The sequence below is a fragment of the Magnolia sinica genome, chromosome 4 (assembly GCF_029962835.1).
Source record: "Magnolia sinica isolate HGM2019 chromosome 4, MsV1, whole genome shotgun sequence".
Taxonomy (NCBI): Eukaryota; Viridiplantae; Streptophyta; class Magnoliopsida; order Magnoliales; family Magnoliaceae; genus Magnolia; species Magnolia sinica.
The window spans coordinates 57,580,749-57,606,770 of record NC_080576.1 but is presented as its reverse complement, the minus strand read 5'-3'; the positions used below and the strand labels follow the sequence as shown (position 1 = coordinate 57,606,770).

At 40.0% G+C, this 26,022-nt stretch overlaps 1 protein-coding gene across 3 annotated transcripts; it reads left to right on the top strand.

Annotated features, from left to right (window-relative positions):
* Positions 1–983: 983 nt before the first annotated feature.
* LOC131243138 (protein MULTIPLE CHLOROPLAST DIVISION SITE 1) lies at positions 984–22,180 on the top strand. Of its 3 annotated transcripts, none has more exons than XM_058242267.1 (6): positions 984–1,387; positions 1,484–1,753; positions 14,199–14,365; positions 15,172–15,559; positions 21,039–21,130; positions 21,798–22,055. In XM_058242267.1, exons 1-6 carry the CDS (start codon positions 1,331–1,333, stop codon positions 21,838–21,840), a joined length of 1,017 nt encoding a protein of 338 aa, XP_058098250.1. In that variant the 5' UTR covers positions 984–1,330; the 3' UTR covers positions 21,841–22,055. The 3 variants fall into 3 exon arrangements, with proteins under 3 accessions (XP_058098250.1, XP_058098251.1, XP_058098249.1); XM_058242268.1 differs by having other exon boundaries at positions 986–1,387; positions 21,029–21,130; positions 21,798–21,935; XM_058242266.1 differs by lacking the exon at positions 21,039–21,130 and having other exon boundaries at positions 1,000–1,387; positions 21,798–22,180.
* The last annotated feature ends 3,842 nt before the right edge of the window (positions 22,181–26,022 follow it).

Here is a 26,022-nt window from a genome sequence, read left to right as displayed (position 1 = left end):
TATAGCATGAGTGTGGTGGTGGTGTATGAAAGAATATAATAAAAAATTAGGAGTATTTTTGTCAAAAAAAAAAAGAAAAAAAGAAACTAATATATACCACATTCATTTATGAATGAAAAATAAAAATTTGAAGGCTTAGTTAGAGTCGTTGGTTAAAAGTGACGTCTATCATAAAAAAAAAAAAAAAAAATCTCCAGATACTATGGAAGGTTTCCACTCACCATGAACAGGAATTGTGTTGCCATAAAACATGAATCATCATTTATTAGGCTAAAAAACCATGGTGGATGTAAAAAAAAAAAAAGAAAAAAAAAAGAAAAAAAAAAAAAAAATCACAGTGCGACACAGACAGTTATAAAGATCATACCATCCGTACAGTCCACTATATGGTGGATCATTCCTCATTATTTTATCATGACCCAACCGGCCCTGATGAAATTGGTGGTGGCTCTCAAAACTTCAACCAAGAATAATGGACCAAGAAATGTAGGCCAGTCAGGAGTGTTCTACTACTCATGGTCCACACACTCTCTCTCTCTCTCTCTCTCTCTCTCTCAAAGGAACGGAGGATCCTGGCACCGTGCCATCTTTCCGACCGATATGCCGCTTGTGTAAGAGGAAAGTATCATGAAGATCCCCTGCCCCAAAAACCAGGCCATTGAAATCCATGGACAACCAACGGTCAAGACTCAACGTACATGTGCGGCTTTCCTTACGAGTAACCTTCCTGTATTATACATATCCGCAGGTCGAGAAAAACTTTGATACTCTAACCGTGCGATGGATGATACACAGGCAGTTGCAAATAACTTACATCAAACTATCAAAATCACAAGTCCAAGTTTAAATGTGCGATGAAACAAAAATTCGTGATTGTCTGGATATTGGATGTGTGGACATTCATTGTACGGTTTAAAAATGTAAATATTCGATGTTCATATTTCAAGAAGCGTTCCCAAATCAGGATGTAGTTTTGTTCAGCAATCTGTTTGATATTGGGTGCAATGAACGCCACATGTACGGTTCCGGAGTGCTTGTGTACCAAGAGTCATGAGCTGCCAGAGTATCAAGCAACTCCCCTGATTCCTCTCTCTTCCTGTTCGCCAAGCGAGAAATACCGGAGCGTTGCTCCTGCAGAAAAACAACCATGCGCATGGCGCACCCTGGCGCATTCTAAGAAATTACTTCGTTTTCTACCTATAAATACGCATCTCTGTCGACGAATCGAATTCGGTCAATATCAGAAACTCTCAGCAATCAATCCAAAAAACCCTAATCCCTATAAACCCTAACCCTAACTTCCTCATGCGGATTACATTTTCCAACAGCAATGACATTGATATCCACCGCATTTTCGCTTCTCCAATCCCAATCCGCTTCTCCACAGGTAGTTCCCATCCCTTCCATGAATTTCCCTGCATTTCCCCCATTTAAAATTATTTTTCTCAATTATCTGCCTTTTCCTTAATTTTCTCCTTTTTAGCTTGTAATCTTCAATGCGAAGAAGCTCCAGGTTTCCGTGAATGCGTTGGAGTTCCAAACGATAGGTCATTTTGATTTGAATAGAGTAAAATCGAATAGCTGGAGATTTAGGAAGAGATTTTCATTGAGGGCTGCGGGAGATTTTGAGAATTCCGATGATAGGCGTGTCGGAGGAAATGGGTCTGAGAGGGAGAGATGGAGGTTGGATAAGGAAATATTGGTTCGCAGATTGAAAGGAACGATCAATGCCTTTCCTCCTGTTATTTTCACGGTATATTTCTTTCATGGCTGTTTTATTTTTGCCATGCCCTAGATATTGTTTCAAACTCGAAAAAGTTAAGTGGATTTTGATGAACTGTGAATACAGTGAAGTAAATTTCTCATTTTTGGTTGAATTTTAATGAACTTATGTGCTGGAGATTAATAGAATATATTGAAAGAATTAAAATGTGAATTTTCGTGTTGAACCAAACCCAAACAATTATAGGAATTGGATCATTAGAAGCAAACATGATGTGATTATTTATTTATTTATTTATTTGTGTGTGTGTGTGTGTGTGTGTGTGTGTGGTTATACAATGCCTGGCTTCAACTGGCAGCAGTTTTGCATGGGGCAGCATCCATCAGCTAGGATACAACTCTCAGTGTTTTAAACCATTCATCTGGAGCTGAGGGGCGGCTAGGGGCTGACAACGGATGACTCTCTTTTCACTCCTTATCTGGAAAGAGTATTCTTAACCTTGTTCACATCACATCCCTTAATGCCATTGGGAAAAAAACAACTCCTAACTTCAAAGATAAAGCTTTAATCTTGGAAATATGAAATTATCTTCCATTGATGCAGGTCCTCAGATGAAGCCACAAAATGGTATTGTGAAATTATCCTTCAATGACTAATTCTCCACTCATGTAAATCCCCTTATTCCATTGCGGTGAACACCCTATAGTTTAATGCCCGATATACAATTCTGTTTCTAACGTTTTGAACAATTACATGATTGCAAAAACCTGTTATTCCAGAAACTTCTTATTTATTTATTTTTCAAAAGGCAAGCTTCTATGATTTCATTCCTTCTAAAGAAGCACAAAATCGCCACCAAAGATCAAATGGTCCTCGTTTGGGTGCTAGACCAAACCTCCACCAATAAAACAACTAGTATGAGGCATGGCCCAAGAAAAGCCAAACAAATTTAGGAACAGGGTCAAGGAGAATATTATATCATATTTTAATAATATATTATAATTATCTATATGCAAAAAATTCCAAAAATGAATAATAAAAAAGAATAAAAGATAACATCAATAAACATGAAACTTAGTTTCTTATATGTGCTTTGTCCAAATGTCGGACATGCATATACAAACAAGTGTTGAAGACTCGACGCAACACCATTTTAAAAGGTGTTGTGTCCTTACCATGCAAATTGTGCATCTAATTGAAAGAAAGATCACTTTTGTATTCACAGAATTCTTTCGAGTTGTTTATCTCTGTGGCCGACAACCCAAGCGAAGAGTTTTTTGTAAGCATGTGACTAGGGATTGCATCACGATGTGCAACTTATTTAGTCCTTGGGCCACTAAATATTTCGTTCAGTGTGTTTTTACATGACTTTTCTACTTGGGAGCAGTGTTCGAGTTATCGGTATTGCTACAAGTTTCGTTGGCCGGTGATAAAGGTATAATATTATTATCGCCGATAACCGGAAATGCAAGGAAAAAGGGGGAAACATGGAGAAAATGGTGGAATTTTTCAGTGAAACTTCAGGACATGCCTAAATACACATATTTACATATTCAGGAATGAATAAATTGCAAAAAGAATGCATTAAATAATAAGTTTCCATTTAATGGGGGCCAAAAGGCATGCGTTGTCGTAAGAAATCACTCAAATAGTAACCAAAATGAGTTTATATAATACAAATGCAAGCTTAAAACAATTAAGACATGCGAAAGTAAATAAATTCAAAAAAATACACATTTCTGGCCATATTTCATCCCCACATAGAGTGACGAAGTGACTCGTAATAATTGTCCGGATCCCGTAGTAATTGAGAGTAGTATTGTTGCCCAACGTGTTGGCAGTACTATTCCCAGGTCATCCTCTGCTCGCACCAATTGAGGAACTCTCTTATGTACCTCTGATAGTCATCCTACCAAAACTGTACGAGTACGCGTAGACGTGGGTATTGCGTGACATACATCGACGACATTTGCTGAGCAGGGTGTTAAGGGAACAGATCAAGTCCAACCTCGACTCCTTGATAGTATTGCTGCCAGTCATACGGGTACTATATCATCTTGTTAAAGGGTCATGACTCGAAGAACTATCTTCCGGCTGCCTGTACCCATGGGTAGATGAGTGTGACTGAATGTCAGAACTGTCATGACCATACTCGTGATATCCCCCATGAGCATAAGGTGGGACAGAGGTGGAGCTCCCTTAATTTGAACTTATATCCATAGATGACAAGCTGCGTGTGAGAGCATCAGCCGTGACGCGTCCGGCTTTCTTCTTCGAACGATGCTCGAATATATATGTGGGCTCTGATGCTCTCACCCTGGATGGTGGACGAGATCCATGGTCCTCGTCCTGAGTGGCATGGTTAAAGCTCTACTCCTCGGTGAACTGGCCAACGGATCGTTGGCTTTAAACCGTCGTGCACCCCTACCACCCCCACCCCCACCCTCACTAGTACCACCTATACTAGTGTCGGTGCCTCCGTCCCCTCCCCTCATCATCATCGTCGTCGTTGTCGTCGTTGTTGTCATCAGGACTAGTGTCGAGTGGGGGTTGAGTCTCATCATCATCATCAATCACTACGACTTGATGATGGGGAGGGGCCGTGAAGATGCTTCTTCACCCTCATTGGAACGTGCCAAACTCATCACCAAAGAGTCAAATGAGTCTGTATCTGCCTTTTGTTGGCTTACTACCTGATTGACATTGATACCCAGAGACACCGCTCCCTCAGCTACTTGTGGAGTAGGGCCTCCCTTCGCATCATCTAAATCAGCTGATTTTACCCAGTCATAAAGTGGGTCATCAACATCATCACCTATCTGTGCCATGGTACCTATAGACAACAGGTCTCGCGGGTCCAAATTTTCCTCCATGTCGCGGTCTACCTGCAACTGACTCTCTCTTAACTTCATATTGTAGTGGCAATAAACGAGCTTCTGTAACTTCTCATATGCCAGCCTGTTCCTCTTGCTTGTGTGCATGAGTGAACATGTGCTTCAGTTCATCTCACACGGTGAAGAGGATATAGTCTATGTAAGAACACGGACTGCCAATAACTACAGTGCGGGCGTGTCGACTCCGTACATCGCCCACCACTCACCCATATATTCATGAGGAGCTTGTTTTAGTTTGAAGTTTAAACGAAAAATGCAATTATCTAATTATGTTACCATACTCATACAACATCATCATTTCAGTCGATGTTTTTGCTAGTGCGGATGAGAACGTACCCTTAGCATCCGTAAACCGCAACAACTGTAAACACGGATTCACAGGTTATTATTTTTAATCACCCATATTTCTAGAGGCTATAAGGAAGAAAATTTATTGCATTACCTGGTTACCGAAATCTGCTTGCGTTATCAATTCTAGGAACAATCGTTTGAACACCTCGTGGACGTCCATCGTCAAATCATTATTCTCATGGAGTTGACGTTTATAAAGAAATTTGGGATTCAGGTTGTATGCTAAAACCCAACTAGTAGTTACTCAATTGTATTAACATGCAAACAAAAGTGATGCTTAAAGTGCAAGTGCAACTGTGCAAGTGATAAAAAAGATAGGTAAACGTAACAAACTTATCAGCTTGGTAGAGTGGATGCTTGAGTCTCGGTCCGTCGATGATCGATGATATTGATCACCCATTGATATGAACTAGGGATTGCAGTCATTATCCCTTCTCTCATAATTCTCATAAGCTCATACATTGACCCTATTGAAGGCTACATCTCATTGTCTACGGCTCGTAGGACCTTGTAGATTGGATGCAGGAAGGAAACAACATTGTTACCTGTATCACAGAAAGAATCGGAAAGCACTATCTTCGAAACGTTCTTTGCACCCTCAGTCTTCCTCTGATTCCACTCGAAGTATCTCTCAGATTTGAACAAATTTTTGAGACCCACGCAGTGCCTGTATAAGTTGTCGAGGGCAATGAAGTCGCCTGGTCTAATGATATCCCCTCCACAACACTCACACATTGCAGCCAAGAACCATGAGTGATTGTATATAAAGTTTGTCACTCTCCTCGTATCCTGGATGGTCCTCCTGACAGAATCCCTCTGGCCTATCTCTTCAAGCATTAAATCAATGCAGTGTGCCGCACATGGGGTCCAATAGAGATTGTACTTCCTCATCAATTTCTTCCTCGCCTTAACAAACACACTGCCATTGTTTGTCACAACTTGGACAACATTCTGGACCCAACATCCTTAGTCACTCCTTTTAGGAGATCATATATGTATTCATGATCTTTTATTTTGGCTGATGCATCAATAGATTTGAGGAAAACGGGCTGCCTTCTACAGTACACCATGAAATTGATAATGGACAATTTCGTGGGTCCCGTCCACCCATCACAGATTGTCACCCTGTACTGCTTCTAGTTCGGCTTGAGTCCATGTACCCAAGCCTGCATCTCCTCGTGCTCCCGATCGAGGTAGACGCCAAGAATCTCCTGTGGCGTGGGAGGCTTCACGCCAGGCCCGGCATGCTGCACCTCCTCAATCATATTTTTGAAATGAGGATTGACTGTTACATTTGCTGGTACATGGCTCGAGATGAACCACCTAGATATAGCGCCCCCCACTCTCCCTGAGCCCCTTCCACATATTTTTTTAAAATATCTTTTGATTAACGCCTGCAATGGGGGCATCTGTGACACGAGCGCTTTGCATGCGTTGTAGGCCATGCCCTCCCTCAAACCATCTGCTGCTCCCACCAACATCATGTCAGGACGTCCCAAACGACGGCCTACTCTCATCAAACCGTCTGTTTTGCTCCCCCTCTCACTCTGATGTCCGAGACTCATGAGTCGCTTGTCTGAACTCCCTCCTATCTCGAGCCGTAACACAGTCACCGGGATATGCGATCCCCTCCTCGTCGTTGTCATCTTGCTCGTCGATAGCACCTAGGCCTCGTCCTGTGCCTCGTAGCTCATCCCGCAGATCCATCTTCCAATCCTTTTGTTGTAGCTTGTGTAACTTCGCTTCAGCCAACACTCTTCTTATCTTCTCTCTCACCAACTTTGTCACACTTAGACAGTCTTTCGCATTCTTGTATCCCCCTGCCAAATGTTCCTTTAACCTAGACACTTCCCCACTCTGTATCACTTGGCCAAAATAGTTACATATGATTCCATATTTATTCCCCTCCAAAGGCCATATATGTTTCCACCCAATGTCCTTTGCTCCTCATTTTCTCGATCCAGACAACATTTTGCTCCCTAGTAGTATACAAATTTGCAATAATCAACAAAAAAAAGGTGCATCGGTTCGTATTCAGTGTAATAAGCCCAAATCATTTCAAGGGCTAAGATGTTAGATCAAATCAAAATTTCATATAAGTTACAATTGAGGAAAGAGCCCGCAGATTGCGTACTGAGTAAACTTTATGGGGCCTATTATGATTTGTGTACTTTATCTACTCCGTCCATCAATTTAACATATAATTTAATGGCATATTGTAAAAAATGAAGCATATCCAAACCTTAAGGGCCTGTTTGATTTTCCAATCACCCAGTAAATGCACTGTAAATAGGTAATAACACTAAAATCAGAACATCTATCAAATAAATGTGGGGCCAGTGCACTGTATGTTCCCTATCCATACCGTACATCCACTATGTGAATTGATTTTAGGGCACGAGCCCAAAAATGAGGCAGATCCAAAGCTCAAGTGGACCGCGCCATAAGAAACTATGTACCTGCCTCATTTGGTGTAGACCACTTCAAGGAAAGTATGATCCAGCACACGGGGAACCTTAAAATCGCATGGGTGGGCCAATCTACTTCCTCATTTTTTGGCTCATTCCCCGAAATGTTTTGGTAACATAAATGGATGGCATGGATATGTCACATATATCATGGATGGCCATGTAACCTTGATCTCCCTTGAACCATTCGTACAACTCGGGACCTCGAGGAGCGTCAGCATGCAAGACAAAATCGGATTGCTACTGAGTTTATCGTACTGAGTAAACTCAGTTGGGCCTACTGTGAATGTGTGTGGGTTATCCACTCCGTCCATCTGTTTTTCAGCTCATTTTAATGGCTGAACCGAAATTTGAAGCATGTCCAAAGCTCAAGTGGACCACACCACAGGAAACAGTGGTAATAATGATTTCCACCGTTGAAACCTTGGTAGGGTCCACAGTGATGTTTATTTGTCATCTAACCCATTCATAAGATCACAAAGACATGGATTAAGGAAAAACACAAATAACAGATTGATCCAAAACTTCTGTGGCCCCCATGGAATTTTAGACGGTATAATTTCATTTCACACTATTTCCCATGGTGAGGGCCACTCGAGATTTGGATGTACTTAGTTTTTGGGCTAAAGCCCCCAAATTATCTGTTATAATGGATGGACGGAGTGGATAAAATATGTAAATCAAGGTAGACCCCACATAATTTACTCAGTACGCAATTTGCGTCCTCACACAACACGTACGTACCCGCTTCCATAGGGATGCAGATTAAGCTAATTTTTTGTGTTTTATCTTCATCCATGTTTGTATGGTCTTATGAACAGGTCTGATGACAAATAAACGTCACTGTGGGGCCTAGAAAAGTTTCAACAGTGGAAATCATTATTCCCACTGTTTCCTGTTGTATGGTCCACTTGAGCACTGGATATGCTTCAATTTTGGTCTTAGCCCCATAAGTGAGTTGGAAAAATGGTCGGACGACATGGATAAATCACATACATTCACAGTGGTGTGGGCCTAGCTGAGTTTACTCGGTAACATACTAGCATGGATAAACCACATACATTTGTACCGTTAAAACATTCGTAGGGCCCACCTTAGCGTTTAATTTCCATCCAATCTGTTCATGAGGTCACATAGACCTGGATTAAGAGAAAAAATAAATATAATACTGATCCAAAATTTCTGTGAACCCCAAAAGGGTTTCAATGGTAGGGCGTTCAATCTTCCACTGCTTTTTACAGTGCGGTCCACTTGATTTTTGGATCTGTCTTATTTTTCGAATCAAGACTTACGACGAGCTCACCAAGTGGAAGGACGGTTTGGATATAACTCATACCTCATGATGGGACCCACAAAACTTGGTGACGTCAACACACTGGTGTGTGGTACACCAGCCAATCTGCTTTCGATGAGTCCGGGATCTCACCATATCCCCTGCGATGTGGATTAAGGCAGAGGATCCGATGGCCACTGAGAGCCCACCGTGATGTATGAAATTTATCCACACCGTCCATTCATTTCTTCATATTATTTTATAACATTATCCAAAAATATATAAGATCTAAATCTCAAATGGGCCACATGGTGGTAATTAAATTACTATTGTTGAACAATTCTTAGGGACCACGGAAGTTTTAGGTCAAGATTATATTTGTTTTTCACTCCATCCAGGTGTATATGACCATATCAAGGGGTTGCATGTAAAATAAACGATACAGTGGGCCCTAGGAAGGTTTCAACGGTGGGCATCCTTAGTATCGTTGCTTCCTAGGGTGTGGTCCACTTGAGCCTTTGATATGCTTTATTTTTGGTCCTAGAATGATATGAAAAGATGGTTGGACGGTGTGGATAAGATTCATACATCACGGTGGTCCCTCAGTGGCCCTTGGATCCTCCCCCTGTCTTGAGCTCCGAATAGGCCGGGTAGTACCTAATCCACGCCCATCTGCTACACTCTAGCGGATTGTGCAGTGAGTAAACTCTGTGAGGCCCACCTTGATTTATGTATTTGATCCGTTCCTTCCATCAATTTTACCAGATAATTTTAGGGTTTGACCCTAAAAATGAAATATATAGAATCTTCAAATGGACCACACCGCAGGAAACAGTTGAATTGAGCGTCTACCGTTGAAAAATTCTTGGGGGCCACAGAAGTTTTGGATCAAGCTTATATTTGTATTTTCCCTTCATCCATGTTTGTATGATCTTATGAACAGGTTGGATGACAAATAAACATCGCTGTGGGGCCTAAAAAGGTTTCAACGGTTGAAATCATTATACCCACCGTTTCGTATGGTATGATCCACTTGATCTTTGGACATGCTTCAATTTTGGGCTCAACCCCTTAAATTAGATGGAAAAACAGATGGATGGCGTAGATAGACCACATACATTCAAGGTGGGCCCACGCCCAACTGAGTTTACTCAGTACGATAATAGCGTATTGAATAACTTAGTGTGAAATCCGATTTCCCACTAAAAACTCGAGAAAGGGCCAATGCAGGATTCTCGCTCGAGGGAAAAAATTAAAAAAAAAAAAAAAACCCTAAAGAAGGGTTTTACGGGACATGGTGAGATAAGATGGGTTTTGCGGGAGATTTGAAATCCCTAAATCATCCCAAATCGAGAGTAAATCTCGCTCAAATCTCTGATTTTTCGTCAAAATTGCGACATGGAGCTTTCAACTGAAACCGAAGAGGGAGATGGTGAGATATTTCTTACCTTTGGCGTATGTGTACCGGCTCTGTCGATCGAGAAGCTCCTGTTCCGACTTCCAATTACCCAGGTACAAAAATCACAATGAATTTTTTTCCCCCAATTTTTACGTATTCATGCAATTTCAGCCCCGATATTTCGATTTTTCTTCTGATTTATTCACTTAATTTTAGGCCCGATATTTTTCAAAGAAAAGAGGTAGTTAGCTACACTTTTCTCGTGATATGTTGTGTGGTTGGTGGCTACAATCGATATTCCGATAATATCGCCCGTATTTCGATAATATCTCCCGATATTTCGTTGATTATCTAGAAAGAAATGAAATATTCCGATAATATCGTCCATATCCAAAAAATCGGCGATATTTCGTCGACAACTAGCAGAGAAACGAAAAAAGGGGTTTTCGGTGTCGCAGCGCTGCCGACATCGATATTATCAACTTTTCGCCGATAACTTAAACACTGCTTGGGAGCCCCTCCTATTTTGGAATCTCATGACCATAATGTGGCACATTAACTAATTTCTGTTTGTTGCTCCTGCTAATTGTCTCTTTTTACCAATGCTGGTGAAAAAAAAATAAAAATAATAATAGTAATAAATAATTCCAAGTTTAATGAATTGACAAAACTGTCATTTACTTATGATCAATGTTCGTAATATCAATACTATTGGCCAAGATTATTGTTATCGTTGGCCAGCGATATGAAACTCCGTAGAACTCGCTCAGAAATGAAAAAAAAAAAAAAGAAGAAGAAAAAAAGGAATTTTGTGTATCGTGTGATGTATCGCATGATATCGCAAAATATCGACGATATATCGCAATTCATCATGGATTTTTCATTGATTTTACACACAATATTGTCGATATCAGTCAATATCGATGATATCTTTTGTAGCCACCTACCATGACATCTTTTTGTAGCCAGCGACCTTTCCTATCAATAAAGCAGGCATTGTTTTCAGCGATATGAGGCAAAATCCTCTCCACTACCCCACAAATTTGAAAAAAAAGAAAAAAGAAAAAGTATATAAAAAAATCTCTCTTACCTCAAGATCTGCATCAGGAATCGCCTTCAATTGGATTTGGTGGGTCAAATGTCGATCTTGCCAGATCAGGTAAGAAAACCTTAAAACCTTTTTTTTTTTCTTTTCTTTCTTTCAGAGAGAAATTCTCTAAAAAAAAAAAAAAATTAGATTCTTGGTGAGGTTTGGGGGATTTTTGTAGGTATTTGGAAAAAAGGATGGAATTCGGGCGAGATTTTTGGGCTTTCGAACAGATTTGAAATTGCAGGACCTTCTGGAGCCTATAGAGAAGAAGATGAAGCCCAAGGGTTTTGTCGACTTTCTCCTTAACTAAGGAGTGAATTTAGGTGACTTTGGTGCATTTAAGACGGTGCGACCCTTATGGTGGGGCCCACCTTAATGTTCATTTTGTCCATACGTTTGTAGATATCAATTTAGGTCATGAAACAAAGAATGAGGTAGATCCAAAGCTCAGGTGGACCCCATCATAGAAAACTGTGGGGATTGAACACTTATTGTTAAAAACTGCTTGAGGGCCACAAAAGTTTTCGATCACGCTGATATTTGTGTTTTCCCTTAGTCCATATCTTCTTGGACTTATGAAGAAGTTGGATCACAAATAAACATTGTGATGGGCCCTAGGAAGGTTTCAAGTTTCAATGGTGGGCGGATTGTCCCCGCTGTTTTCTGTGGCGTGGTCCACTTGATCTTTGGATTAGGCTCATTCTTTAGCTGATGCCCTAAAATGATCTCTCCAACTGGATGGATGGTGTGGATACAAGACGTACATCATGGTGGGGTCCATAGTCAGGGTTCCACTCACATCGCTTGTTTGTGTGCAGGGGGGACTGAGAACGGATTAGATGTCACCCCGGGAACAACTTAGTGGGTGTTACCCTAACCGTGTGGGGCCCCTCATGATGTATTTTTTAAAAATATATCCATGCCGTCCATATGTTTTTCCATCTCATTTTAGGACGTGATACTAAACCCTAAGTAGATCCAAATCTCAGATGGACCATACCACTAGAAATAGTGATGAATGACCATTAAAAACTTTGTGGGCCACAAAAGTTTTGGATCAAGTTGATCTTTATATTTTCCCTTCATCTAGATCTTCTTGACATTATCAACAGGTTGGATTGCAAATAAACATTACTAAAAGCTTACAATGGGCTCTTTGGAATTTTTAATGGTGGGGCACTCAATCACCACTGTTTCTAGTGGTATGGTCCACCTGAGATTTGGATTTGCATAATTTTTGAAACCCCATCCTCAAATGGGTTGGAAAAATGGATGAACGACGTGAATATATAAAAATATCACCCATATGAGCCACACGGTAGGGGTAACACCCACTAAGCTATTCCTTAGGTAACACCTTATTCACTCCCGCACAGATTGAGGGAGTACCCCAACTCGGGGCGGATGTGGATTTCAGAGTTCCTGTGCTGGGAACCTATGTGGGGCCCACTGTGATTTTTGTGATGAATCCACCCCGTCCATCCGTCTTGCATGATCATTTTAGGACATGCGGTCAAAACTGTGACAAATCTAAGAGTCAAGTGGGCCATATGAGAGGGAAAACTAGGGAAAGAAATTCCTACCGTTGAAACCTTTCTGGGCTCCAGCTTGATGTTTATATGACATCCAAACCATTTATAAGGTCATTCCCACTGGGATGAACTAAAAACACTAAAAGCTTAGCCCGATACAAAACTTCTGTGGCCATACGAATGGCTCAATGGTAGTTGCTCAAGCCCCACTGTTTCCTCTTGTGTGGCCCACTTGGCTCTTAGATTCGGCTTAGTGTTGTCCTCATGTCCTAGAATGATCAGGCCAAATGTGTGGACAAGGTGGATTCATAAAAAAACATCACGGTGGGCCCCATCTAGGTTCTCAGCGTAGGAACTTCCTGGGAAAGGATTTTGTAGTAAATCCGCATCCACTCCGGGCGTTGTTTCGGTGGATCCTTGGATCCTCTCAGTGGATCCCTAATTGTGGAGCCCACAATAATGTATGTGCCTTACATCCACACACCCCGTCCATTTTGAAAGCTCATTTTTGGGCATGATCCAAAAAATGAAGCAAGTGCAAGTCTTAGGTGGACCATAACACAGTTAACAGTATTGATTGAATCCCTACCATTGAAACTTCATGGGGTCCATTGGAATTTTTATTTGCCATCCAACCTGTTGGTAATGTCACAAAGACCTGGATGGAGAGACCACACAAATATCAGCTTGATCCAAAGCTTTTGTGGCCCATGAAAGGTTTATAATGGTCGATTACCACCGTTTCCTGTATTATGTCTTGATACATTTATAAATGTTATGCATCATATTTGAATATAGTTGCCTTAGTTCAATCAGACAACGCATAACTTAGGACCTTATACAAAGGAAACCTACTATGTGCACTTCTTTTTTGAGATTTTATGATTTAAAAGTGTGTATTAAGGTCTTCTTTAATAATCCCTTAAGTTTCATTGAAAAACAACCATTTTCCCAATGTTTCCCAAAAAGTGCGATAAATTACGCGATACAAACGATATCTCCCATGCGATAACCGATATGTATCTGTATCCCAGGGTTGTGATACATTGTGTGATACCAAACATTGCTTATGATTTTGATTGTAAGGTACTTCTACGTTACCATAAGTCCATAATGATTCAAACATATGCAAAGCCAATTATTCTGACATGTTAAGGATTATTCTGACCAGTTCTAGAACTTTGTGAGTTTTCCATCAATCTGATTAGAAATGATGAAGTTTCTAGTATTTGGACTATAATATTTGACAACTCTTTTCATATAAGCTATCATTAACCGGGAGTCTATTTTTGGTTCAAAGGGAAATTCTTTCGCATTTTAATCGATTAAAATGTTAGTATCTTGAAGTCATGATCTGTATTTTCTTGTAACTGATTTTATGATGAATTACTGAGCTAGATTACTTGTATATTTTTCTTCATCCTTCAGTTTCCTGTTCACTCTTTTGGTCTTTTGTTCTTGTTTCCAGATGAAAAGATGCATTAGCACAAACTCAGGGATTGGATTATTTGTTGCAATTGCATTCTTGGTGATTGCTGTAAGACAAATTTTAGCCAGGAAGCCAAGGTATAGTCAGCATGGATCTGTGGCTGATCTTGTGAAGCGAGGCCAGTTGAGATCTGATAGAAGAGGCATGTATGTTCCCAAACCCTTTGTATGTTCCTTTGTAGTTTGTCCTAGACATATTTAATGAACTTTTAATAATCATAATTTCCATGTAGAAGCAGAATGCGTACTTATTCTTTACTTTTGATGTTTACTTGTATGATTTGGTGAGCTTTCCTTATCCGCTATAAGCATGAGTAGTGCACCCGCTATCAAGTATATAGATGATAGTTGAATCAAAATCACCCCTAATTTTCATGTCTTGATCCTACTCACAACTCCATTAGTTATTTTACGTCATTCTGTACTTCTATCATATTATTTATATGGTTGGTTTTGTTCTTTAAGTTCTAGTTTAGTCAATGTAATCTATGTGTGGTGTACTGGTGTTGCATCCGAACTTCAATCTTTCGAAGTAATGAAGTGTGGCATCCAAACTGTATTCCTTATCTTTCAAAGTTAGGCAGTGGATTTCCTTGCATTCTCAACATTGTTTTCATTAATTATCTTGTGAAATTAGTCGTATGCTTAACCTGAAAGGAGAAGAGGTTTTTGTGATATCTATGGAGGAAAAGAAGAAAGAAAGAAAGAAAATATGCAGTCTACGCAGACTATGGAATCCTCTGTATTGTCAAAATTAATATGCAAACTTCATGGTTGGACAACCATGTATCAGAAGAGAATATGTGGTATGCGCTGCTGTAGGAATGTTGATAGATCTGCTGAGGGATACCTTGTATGCCAAAATTTGGATTCTAAAATTTCGAAGTTTCAGTTTGCAATGAAATTTCTTGTATGGATAATAATATTATTTTGCATTGCACACTTGTTCACAGTTCAAGGCCCCTCAAGTATGAAGATCCTTTTGATAACCCCTTGGTGAAGGTTGGTAAGAGCAATTCAACTGTGGAAATGTGCGGGAAGGTTTATCGCTTGGCGCCAGTTACCCTTACTGAAGAGCAACAATCGATCCATCAGAAAAGAAGGTCACGTGCATACCAGTGGAAGAGACCCACTGTTTTCCTCAAGGAAGGGGATCCAGTGCCACCAGATGTTGACCCTGATACAGTTAGATGGATTCCAACCAACCACCCTTTTGCTACTACGGTCAACAACATTGACGAGGACATGGCACAGAACAATGTGTTCCAAAAGGATGGTGTTCCTTTTCGTATTAAAGCTGAGCATGAAGCATTGCAGAGGAAACTGGAGGCTCTACAAAGTGTAAGGACTCATGGCCCACTGAGTGTTACTTTACATGACTTTATTTATGTAGTCTGCAGATGATGAAATTCTTTGTTACCAACAAGCTAAAGAGCTCCTGCATGTTGTGCAAAATGTACCTTTCAAAAGTTTGTGAATTGGTTGTATGTCAAAATTTGGGAAAACCCCAAAGAACTGAGGAAAGGCATATGAGCTAATTTAGTTATCTAGTATCAGGGAATGCCTCTCTATTGTCCTTTTAGAACAATCCAGTGTACGATGGTGCTTTCTCTCGTCTAGGATAAACCCGATGCAGGAAATATCTGGCCATGCTGCGAAATCAGCATTTGATTAGGAAATGATACAAACACCAATCACTATCAATGCCCATGTTTCTTAGAGCAGAACCTGGGTAAGCCTCTTAAAATAGCAAGCACATGAGCCCTGAATGCACAGTAGAGTGACTAAAAAACATCAAGTCGCTGGACAAATGTTTCCATTATTTCTTATCTCTCTCTCCTTACATCTTTCCATAAGCAAATCTAAATGAAACCCAAACTAGCTTCTATATCAATAATTAATCCAGTAAAACCAACTTTTAAACCTAACCACAATTTAAAAATATCAAAAGTTCCGTAAATACTCAAAATTCATCATGGTTTTCTTCATAAATTTCTTGCCAAGATTTTTTTTTTTTTTTTTTTTTGACCAATAATTTGCTGCCTAAAACAATGAAATTTCAAAGAATGCAGAAAAATAGTCATCGTAGATCTTGGAATGACCTTCAAAAGTTGCTGGAGAATTCTCAAAACGAACATCCAGGCACGAAGTTCCTGTCTTGTGCAAAATTGCTGTCTTGGTTAATTATGGAAATTGAAGATTGATGAACTCTTCTTTATAGCATCTGTTTGTGGTGACTTCATCTAGCACTTGGTTTTTGTGCCTCCTGCCTTTCTGATACTCCGGTGTTAGTCTCACATTTGAGTTGGAAGACCATAATTAATTAATCTTTGGGTGGAAACTTATAACATGGGTTGACGCATGAATCAACTGCCCTAGCCTTCAAGACATTCATAACATAGTTATTTTGTGTGCAATCCTTAAAACAATTGTAACAGTGCAAATTGAAGCACTTGTTTAAGCCTATCGAATTCACAAATGTGTGGAATCATCTACAAGCTGATGAAGTTCCAAATTATCAAGCTTTTGGGTAGGATATCTCATATTGAAAACCCTGGACAAAGCTTCCTTTAGAAAAATAGAGCTTCCAAACAGCTCAACGTCACACCAAAATTTTCCACACGTTTTGTATTCTAAAAAACCTGAAACAGACGTTGTTGTGACCCCTTGCAGGATTCAATCATTTCTATTCAGTGTCTCTTACCAACTACAAAATTCTAATGTTTCTAGGAGAAATGATTACATCAACCTTGCATGTCACTTGTCTCTAATTAAGCAGTTGTGACTCATCTAATCGAAGACAGCCAATATGTGGATGTGTCACTTGATTAGTCAATGATGCAAGCCCACGGCTCACTTAGTCCCATCCAAGCCCACTGTAGGGCCCAACCTCCGTAAGCCCATCTAGGCCCACGATAGGGTCCATAAAGACATAGAACCCTAGCCACTGTAGGGCCCAACATGTGCTGATTATTTGTAGATTCAGGGATTATAATTTCCTATTTTTGGAAGATATGGGGGGTTGATTTAAAGATGTGATGAGGCTGTAATTGATATGATTGAAGATATGACATGGATTTAGAGATTTAATTGATTTCCATGTTTTCTTTTCATTAGGCTTTTGCCATATGAAGAAAGATTAGATTAATTTGTAATAAATTGTGATTAATTCTCTTAGTTGTAGAGATTTCAATTAAGAATTCCTTTAGAATCTATAAAAGGGAGGTGGTGGTATAGTAGCTAGTCATTTGAATATTTTTTTTAAGTGTGGCTTCTTTAAGTTTTGTGAGAGAAAAGGGTGATATCAATAAAATTCTCTCCCTCTCTACTCCATTGTTCTTGCAAGTCTTCCTTCTCTCTCTCTCTCTCTCTCTCTCTCTCTCTCTCTCTCTCTCTCTCTCTCTCTTTTAAATAAATTTCTTTGTAATTTAGGTATCGAGATCTCATTGACTTGATAATCAGGTTGCACTATTTGGGTATCAGAGTAGGCTGTCTTTAGGATTTTTTGAGTCTACATCTTCTAATGGCTTAAAAAGGGGTGACACAGGAAGAGTTTGGGATCCGCACACTCACAGAGTGAGTGTATCAACTCATGCATGTGGTAGGAAACCTCACTAATCAAGTGGGAGAGCTTCAGAATGGAGGGAATTCGGAGACCAAGTTGAAGCACGTGGACATGTAGGGGAGGTTCCCATCTAGGTTCTAACCAAATATGGGTGGCCTCAGTTTATGAAGACACTAATTGATGCAGGACAATTAACCACTTGCTCTAAAAGCTCAAACTGTTAGAGTGTGGCGAATCAATCCCTTTATCTCATGGCCCAGGCCTCACATCTCATGGTTTAGGACCTCGGTCGAACCCCCCTCGTGGGCCCCAAATCACATGGGTACCGCCTCACACGAGCCACCCTCCTCACATGGGCCTCCCACCCTAAGTGTGTCCTCGCATCCCACAGGCAACCCCACTCGAGCCCGGTGTGAAAATGCCCTTGCATTACTAATGATTGAATTCTTCAAATGTTGGGACGTGATAGAGAGCTCAAAATTAAGGTAGAAATTCTGGAATTCCATTGCTAGTTGCATGTTGATGACTTCATCAATCAGCTAAGCAAGGTAGAAAAAGTGTTCTGAGTACAAGGAAGTCACGGATAATCGGAAGGTGAAGCTAGTAGCTGTGAAATTTTTCCATCACTCGTTAGCAGTGTGATGATCTCCAAGCCAAACGAATCAGTCAAGGTAATGAGAAAATAAATTCTTTAGAAAAGATGAGGGGGATAGGCTGTCATCGGGGGTGTCAAGGAGAATGAACCTATGCTTGACTCGAAATTGACATTTCGCTGTTTCAGGGAATTTTTTGGCCCTAAACAAAACATATTTGGTGCGAAAGCTTGTGCCGGGGTCGTCGCGACCGACATCGAGGGCGAAGGCTTACTTGTCAGGATAGCTTTCCTTTCTCCTTTTTGGGCTTTCGATGGGGCTGTGACAGGTAGAGTGGGAAAATCTTGTGGAGCTAAAAGAGCCCTTTCGATCCCTCTAGGATAAAGTGAGGGTGGCGCTAAGGCAGGGTTGTGCTTTTTGATATTATGCGTGATCGACCCTTTACTCTTTACAATGGAACCAGGCTTCTCATAGGAGGGGATTGAGTTTTCCTTCTCCTAGATGTCACTACTGTCCATCCTTCATTGTCTTTATACGCTGTGGGTGAGGTGGATATCATTCCTGCCATCGTTCGCGGTTGTCTGTTCCGAATTGCGGCTCGCTAGACCCTCTTCGGTGCCTTTTTGGGTGATGTTTTAGTATCGCTGACATAGTCCACGGTGAACCCGTTGGGTGTAAAATAAATGATCACATTAGCTGGGAGAGAAGCCATTATGATTGTACAAGAATGGAGTACTTGAGTTTCAAAACAGGCCATCATTAATTATCCAAATCTAATAAAATTGTACTTTGTTTTAGAGTTGAAAGGAGGAATGTTCTTGTCGAGAGTGGCCATTTTGGTGCCTTTTCAGTGCCTTTTGATGACAAGTATTCTTCAATTGTTTCATTGTTATCATTGAAGGTAGATATTCCAACCAGAGACTTCGAGTTCGATCCCTAGTGGAGTTACCATTTTGTTTCGGTCAAAAATGTGTTTTGGGGTTTGAAATATCTGCATTCTAAAAGTAACAAAGTGACTTGAATAAAAGAACACTCATCATCAGTTATTTCATTAATATGGATTCTTATTACATTCCTATTCATTACGCTTGATTCTAAAACAAAGTATGACTAATGATACAATGTTAAATAATAATTGAAAGCAGTAATTTCGGCAGCATTTCGGCCATGTAGAAGTGTCTGTCAAAATGACAGGAGAATTGTGCAAGTTTGAAGCCCTTGATTCATGTTGATACGCAATCCAAAAGACTTGAATTGATAATCCATAAGCTTGATTATGCAAGCAGCAACAACTTTACTGAACCATTTGCGCGGGACAGCTGTTGCACGGTCGTGCAAGAGGCTCAATCCTTGATTCTTCTCCTTTCTCATTCTTCCACCCGCAGACTTCTCAATACCTGAGTTCCACGATTCTTTTGCTCCAAGAGCTCTCAAATATTCCAAGTCCCCAAATGAGAATGGTGAGGGGGTATTTATAAACATTCACACATGTGAAGCCCCAAATACGTGTAACATAATATTGTTGTGCGGGTGGACAACACTTCTTTGTTGTGCGGTCGCACAACTCATACATGTTGCGTGAGATGCATATTGTGCGATTGTGCCACTGATCTTCCAATCTCGTTCTACTTCCTTACCCTAGAGCTACATAACCCTTTGTTTTGTCTTCTTTCTTTAGTTGCACAGTCACGCAACACAACCCTTTGCATGGTCGCGCAACACATACTTGTTGCACGGGTGCGCAACTGGTTTTGTGCCTCAACAATGACTTGGTTATAGTCTATCTCTGTAAAGGAAGGTTTTCGAGGGGAACTTAGAATAAGCTCAAATCTAAGAAGATTGGTCCATGTCGAGTCAAGATGAAGTTGGATAACAATGCTTGTGAAATCGAGTTGGCAAATGACTTGTTTATCTCACTGATTTTCAATGTAGCAGACTTATTCTAGTACCATGGCGAGGCATCTGACGTGTAAAATGAAGCCATTGTCGATATGGATAAACGACTTCCAAAGAAAAAGAAGGAAGAAGTTGAATGAGTGTCGCAAACTGAAAAGAATCTGGACCTTTACTACTTGTATAAAGCATCCAACTCCCTAGAGTCGAGTCCCTTCCAATTGGGGGGAATGATCCAGGCCCATGGCCCACTTAGGTTCATCCAAGCCCATTGTAGAGCCCAACCCACTTAAGCCCATCTAGGCCCACCCTAGGGTCCAACATGTGCTGATTTTTTTACAAATTTTGGAATTATAATTTACTAGTTTTAGGAGATAGAGGAGGCTGATTTAAATATGTGATGAGGGTGTAATTGATATGATTAAAGTTATAGGTTGGATTTAGAGATTTAATTGCTTTCCATTTTTGCTTTTCATTAAGCTTTTGCCATATGAAGAAGAATTAGATCAGTTTGTAATAAATTGTGATCGATTCTCTTATATGTAGAGATTTCAATTAAGGATTCCTTAGGATCTATAAAAGGGTGGTGGTGTTGTAGGAGTTAGTCATTCGAATATTCGTCTAAGTGTGGTTTTTTGTAAGAGAAGAGAATGATATCAATAAAAGTTCTCTCCCTCTCTACTCCATTGTTCATGTGAGTGTTCTTTATTTAATTTCTTTGCAATTTGAGTTTCGAGATCTCATTGACTTGATAACTAGGTTGCACCAGTCAGAGACGCATACATCGACACAGAGACACATTCAGACACATATATGTCACTCACCTGATTGTTACAATTTTTGGTCCATGCGATCTTCATGGTATGGTCCATCCTTTCACTGCTCGGATGCTCTAGTGAAATGGCACATGAGTAGAAAATAAAAACGTTGTATGTTAACAGACAACTTTGTTTGGGATCATCCCTCTATTTGTGCTTGTGGACTTCTGGGTTTTATTTATTTATTATTATTATGTGTTTATCATCCTTTTTGGAAGCAAATGACATCAATATCCCTTTTGGAAGCAAATGATAATAATAAATAAAATCATGCTTCGTTCCTTGTAATTAACTTATGTAGTAGAGCTTTATGTTGCCTAGGTGCTCTATTTTCTGATTGTTTAGCAGTACAACTGTAGGCAATCTTCTTGTCATGCAGAGGAGTTTTTAGAAGGGCAAAATTAGATGTATCAGCTTCGGCTTCTTCAATCGAAGCCCTATCTTCTTGTTCTTCAGCTTCTTGTGTTTTGTGGGTTTTCTTTTTTCTTTTTTCTTTTTTTCTTTTTTTTTTAAATGTAGTTATCTCATCTATTATGCAAGTTCAGTAAAATTTCTGTTATCTTTCAAAATAATAATAACAATAATAATAAGATAATGAAAAGAATAAGTGGCTAGTTGTGTATGCAATCATCTATTTAATATTTTAGCCTACATGCACATGTATGCTGCTGTTGCATATTTCTGTCCATCTTGTTCACTGTTCTTCTCAGGAGCAAAAACTCAACAAAATGGCGATTGACCAAAGCAGCATAAGGGATTTTGAAAGACCGTTCAAGTCATTCTCCAAGCAGCAGGAGCAGGTGGAACAGAGCTCTTCTCCCAATCATCAGAGTGGCCATGCTAATGGTCAGAAAAGTGCTAGACCGTCGGATTCTTTTGAAAACAACACACAATCTGAGGAACTGCAGAAACCTTAGAAGGCCCTCTTTTTTGTGGATCTCATAATCATTAGTAATGCCTTTTTCTTTCTTTTTTTTTTCCCCTTTGTAGTGTAAGATCATTTTTTGTCGGTCAATGTAAAAGAAATGAATTTAAAATATGTTTATTCTACAAGGATTTCTGGAAAAAAAAAAATTGCATTCTTGGTTGTAAATATGCATTTCTGCTGACTTATGCCATATGATTTTCTTAACACTGTCAACTATTCTAGCATCTCTATCACATACAGTTTCCCTATTGAAACACAGAAAAATCCAGGGGCTGTGTGATAAGAGATCAGGGTTTGTATCCATTTTTTGAAGCTTGGATCAGTGAAGAAGCAGAATCTTGCTCAGGCCAAGGCACTTGAAATGATCTTTTCATCTTTTTTTACTGAGAGAGCATTTTGTGCGGTTAAGGTTGGAGCCGAGCCCAATCTCTAAACCCTAACATATTATTATTATTATTATTATTTGAAGTTGGGTGAAAATACTAGCAACAGTATTTGGATAAATGGAGTGTTTATTGTGTTGTCTGTTTTGGGATGAATTGGGGCGGTCATGGTTCATGGCACGTCGAACTTGCAGCTTGCACCTGCCAGCATGACATGTACACACCGGGAGCATGCATTGGCTTAAACATGCCTATAACATGTGCCCCAACCCAAAAGTCAGGCCAGTCCAACTCATTTGGTGGGAAGCAGATGGTTCCAGAATTCCCAATCATGAGCAGACTGCCCTTCATCTCTTGGTACACTACATCTATTTTGTGCTGCCTGCCTGATGAGTAGCTTGGATCTTGGGCATTTATGCCACGGTTTGGCAACAGCTGGGGTCATGGCCATTGGGTATGCTGGGATGTAAACTGAAGAAATTACCATAACTTTTCATTTGAGCTTTCCTTTATATTGCTTCTGATTGAAATGGAGATTAAATGGAGAGTGATTGAAGATGCAATTCATGGCACACGCGCCCATGTAGCACACCTGTGTCAGATACAACGGTTCATCAGGTGAAAGCCACCATTAAACCCAACGGTTCATCAGGTGAGACCCACCATTTAACTCAATTTGACCTTAAAAGCAGTTGGACGCAATGGTCAGCTAAGCTGCAAGAACACTACTCACCCCCCCCCCCCCCCAACAAAAAAAAAAAAAAAGAGAGCCAAAATTAGAAAAAGATGGGTAATGTATTCAGCTGGAAATCGTTTTCAAACTCAGCCACAACTAGTGCCTACAGATAGATTTGACATCGAGCTGAAGGCATTCCGGAGATTACTCTTCTGCCTGCCAGGGTTTATTTTTTTATTTTTTATGGTGGGAAAGCCAATATGATAGATAGATACATGTTAGGGATACAACTTGTACAATTAGGAGCCAAGGGGCATCCAGTGTACTTTAGTAAAAACAGTATCAACCTACGGACCTTCTGGGTGCACTCCGGCAGTGGATCAGGACATCCACACTTAGCACTCCGGCAGTAGATCAGGACATCCACACTTAAAATGAGTTAATGAGGCCTCAAACAGTGAAGATTGGAAGTTCATGTCCACTCAACACATGGCCCATTTTTAGACTGTCAACCAAAGGTTCAGTTCAGAGCAACATTCCAGGGAAGAAGGCATATGCATCAAATGCTTATGAACAGACAATCAGTACATTTTTTCTTTACCATGGCCCATCCCTGTAGTGGCCTGCAGTTGTTCACTCGATTCATTACCTGATTTTACCATTAAGAGGTTTGATACCATTCGCCATAAAATCTGGTCTCTTCATCATAAACATCTCCTTCCATTGGCAATGATTCAAGCAATATTGCTTCATTCGCTAGGAACTCAACTATCTCACTACTAACGACGGAAATAAAGCATTGCTCTTTTGCTGTCACCCTCATACAGGAAAGTAACAAGCAATGATCTACACCAGGGAATTTTCAAGATAATTAGTTTGTTACCTCTACAAAATCAGCTCCCAAAAAATGGAAAACCTGCCCCGAAAACTATCCCCATTGAGTTTGAGAAACTTCAACATAACTCACAACTTCAGCCATCAGTTGAAGCCTTCATCGTCACTGTCTGCAAACATGGTGGCCATTTTCATGGCTAGCTTCCCTGCCATTTCCTTCCTCTGAATATCGGACATCGGTCTCAAGTTCTCGCACATATGACTAGTATCGCTCATTGACTGTTCCAAATCCTCCAAACCCAAATGCATGTCCTCCCCCAATTAAGGCAATTCTAGCTTCTTCTTCTTCTTCTTCTTTTTTCTTTTTCTTTTTTTCTCTTTCTTTTTTCTTTTTTTTTCTTTTTTTTTTTTTTTTCATTTCAGACTCTTCCTGTAACAGAGCAGCGAGTGCTTTAGTTTCAGACTCTTCATATAATGGAACTTCAGCTGATTTCCCTTCAGAACCTTCATACAACAGAACCTTTGTGGCTTTAGTTTTGGACTCTTCCCATAACGGAGCTTCAGATGCTTTCCTTCCATAATCTTCCTACACCAGTACTTTGGTGGCTTTATTCTCAGACTCTTCCTTGGCCAGAACTTGAGTTTGGGGTTGGAACTTTTACCACATTGCCAGCCTCATGATTTTGATCTTGACCTTGGATTGGAACAGATTGGAACATTTCCATTAATCGATGGCCCTGCTTTTGTTGGAACGTGCAAACCAGATGCATTCTCCGTGCCTTTGCAGATTCATCCAACAGATGCATCCTCCCTGCATCATCCAGATTCATCCAGACTGTTGGTTTCTCCATAAGAATTGTTTGGCTGCCCAATGCCATTCACTCCCCGGTGAATGTACTAGACAGGGGCAGCAATGTCTTTTGTAAACACTAGCTAATCTTATAAATAGCTGTGTTGTGAAGTGTAGAAATATCAGAAAAAAGTAGTAAATGCTTTCCTTTACAGCAGTTATCAGCCTTAACTTTGTTGAGAAAAAAAATATAATATATTCTTTCTTTCTCCCTTGTATTAGGAGCTGCACTCTTCACCATTTGAGCTTTGTAAAGACAACAAACTGGTATCATAGCACCAGGTTTCTGGTTGAAGTCGGCAACAGTTTTTAGCCAACAGATTTATTTTTTTTTTGGAAAAATCTATTGAAGAAGTTATAAAAAAATAAAAAATAAAATAAAAAATAAAAAATAAAAAAAATTCTATTTTTCCTTCTCCAAAAATTAGATTGTTTTGGTCGTCTTGAGGCTTAGAAAAGAAAATTTGTTTTATCTATCAAAAACTTGTTCGTGTAAAAATAGCCACCACAATCCATCCACAAATTCCAAAGTTGTCTAAAGACAACTATGAAAATTGGTGCATGCAGATGAAGGTTCTGTTCAGGTCACAAAATCCATGGGAGATCGTCATTGAAGGGTACGTAGAACCCACTATGGAGCAAGAAGCCACCTACTCCGCTGAACAAAAGCCACCCTCAGAGATTAAAGAAAAAAGGACAAGAAGGCATTATTTTTTGTCTATTAAGGGTTGGATGAATCCACTTTTGAAAGGATCGCTGAAGCAACATCAAGCAAGCAAGCATGGGAGACACTAAGTACAATCTTCAAGGGTGTGGATTGTGTAAAGAGAATCCGGCTACAAACACTTAGAACCGAGTTCGAGGCCGCTCACATGAAGGAAGGTGAGAGTATCTTAGATTATTTTTCACGACTACTCGTTATTGCTAATAACTTAAAAAGAAATGGTAAAGAGATCGAAGACATTCATGTGGTTGAAAAGGTGCTTCGACCCCTCACCACCAAGTTTAAACATATAGTTGTGGCCATTAAAGAATCAAAAGATTTGGAAAATTTCTCTATTGAAGAGTTGATGGGATCGTTGCAAGTTCATGAGCAACGAATGTAAAAGAATGCCGGATCTATAATGCTAGAACAAGCATTGGAGTTAAGATTGACTCTAAATGAACAAAAGACCAATCATGGTCGTGAAAGCTCGCATTTTCGAGGTGGCCACACTAATAACAATCGTGCAAGAGGAAGATGGCGTAGAAATAATCCAAGTAA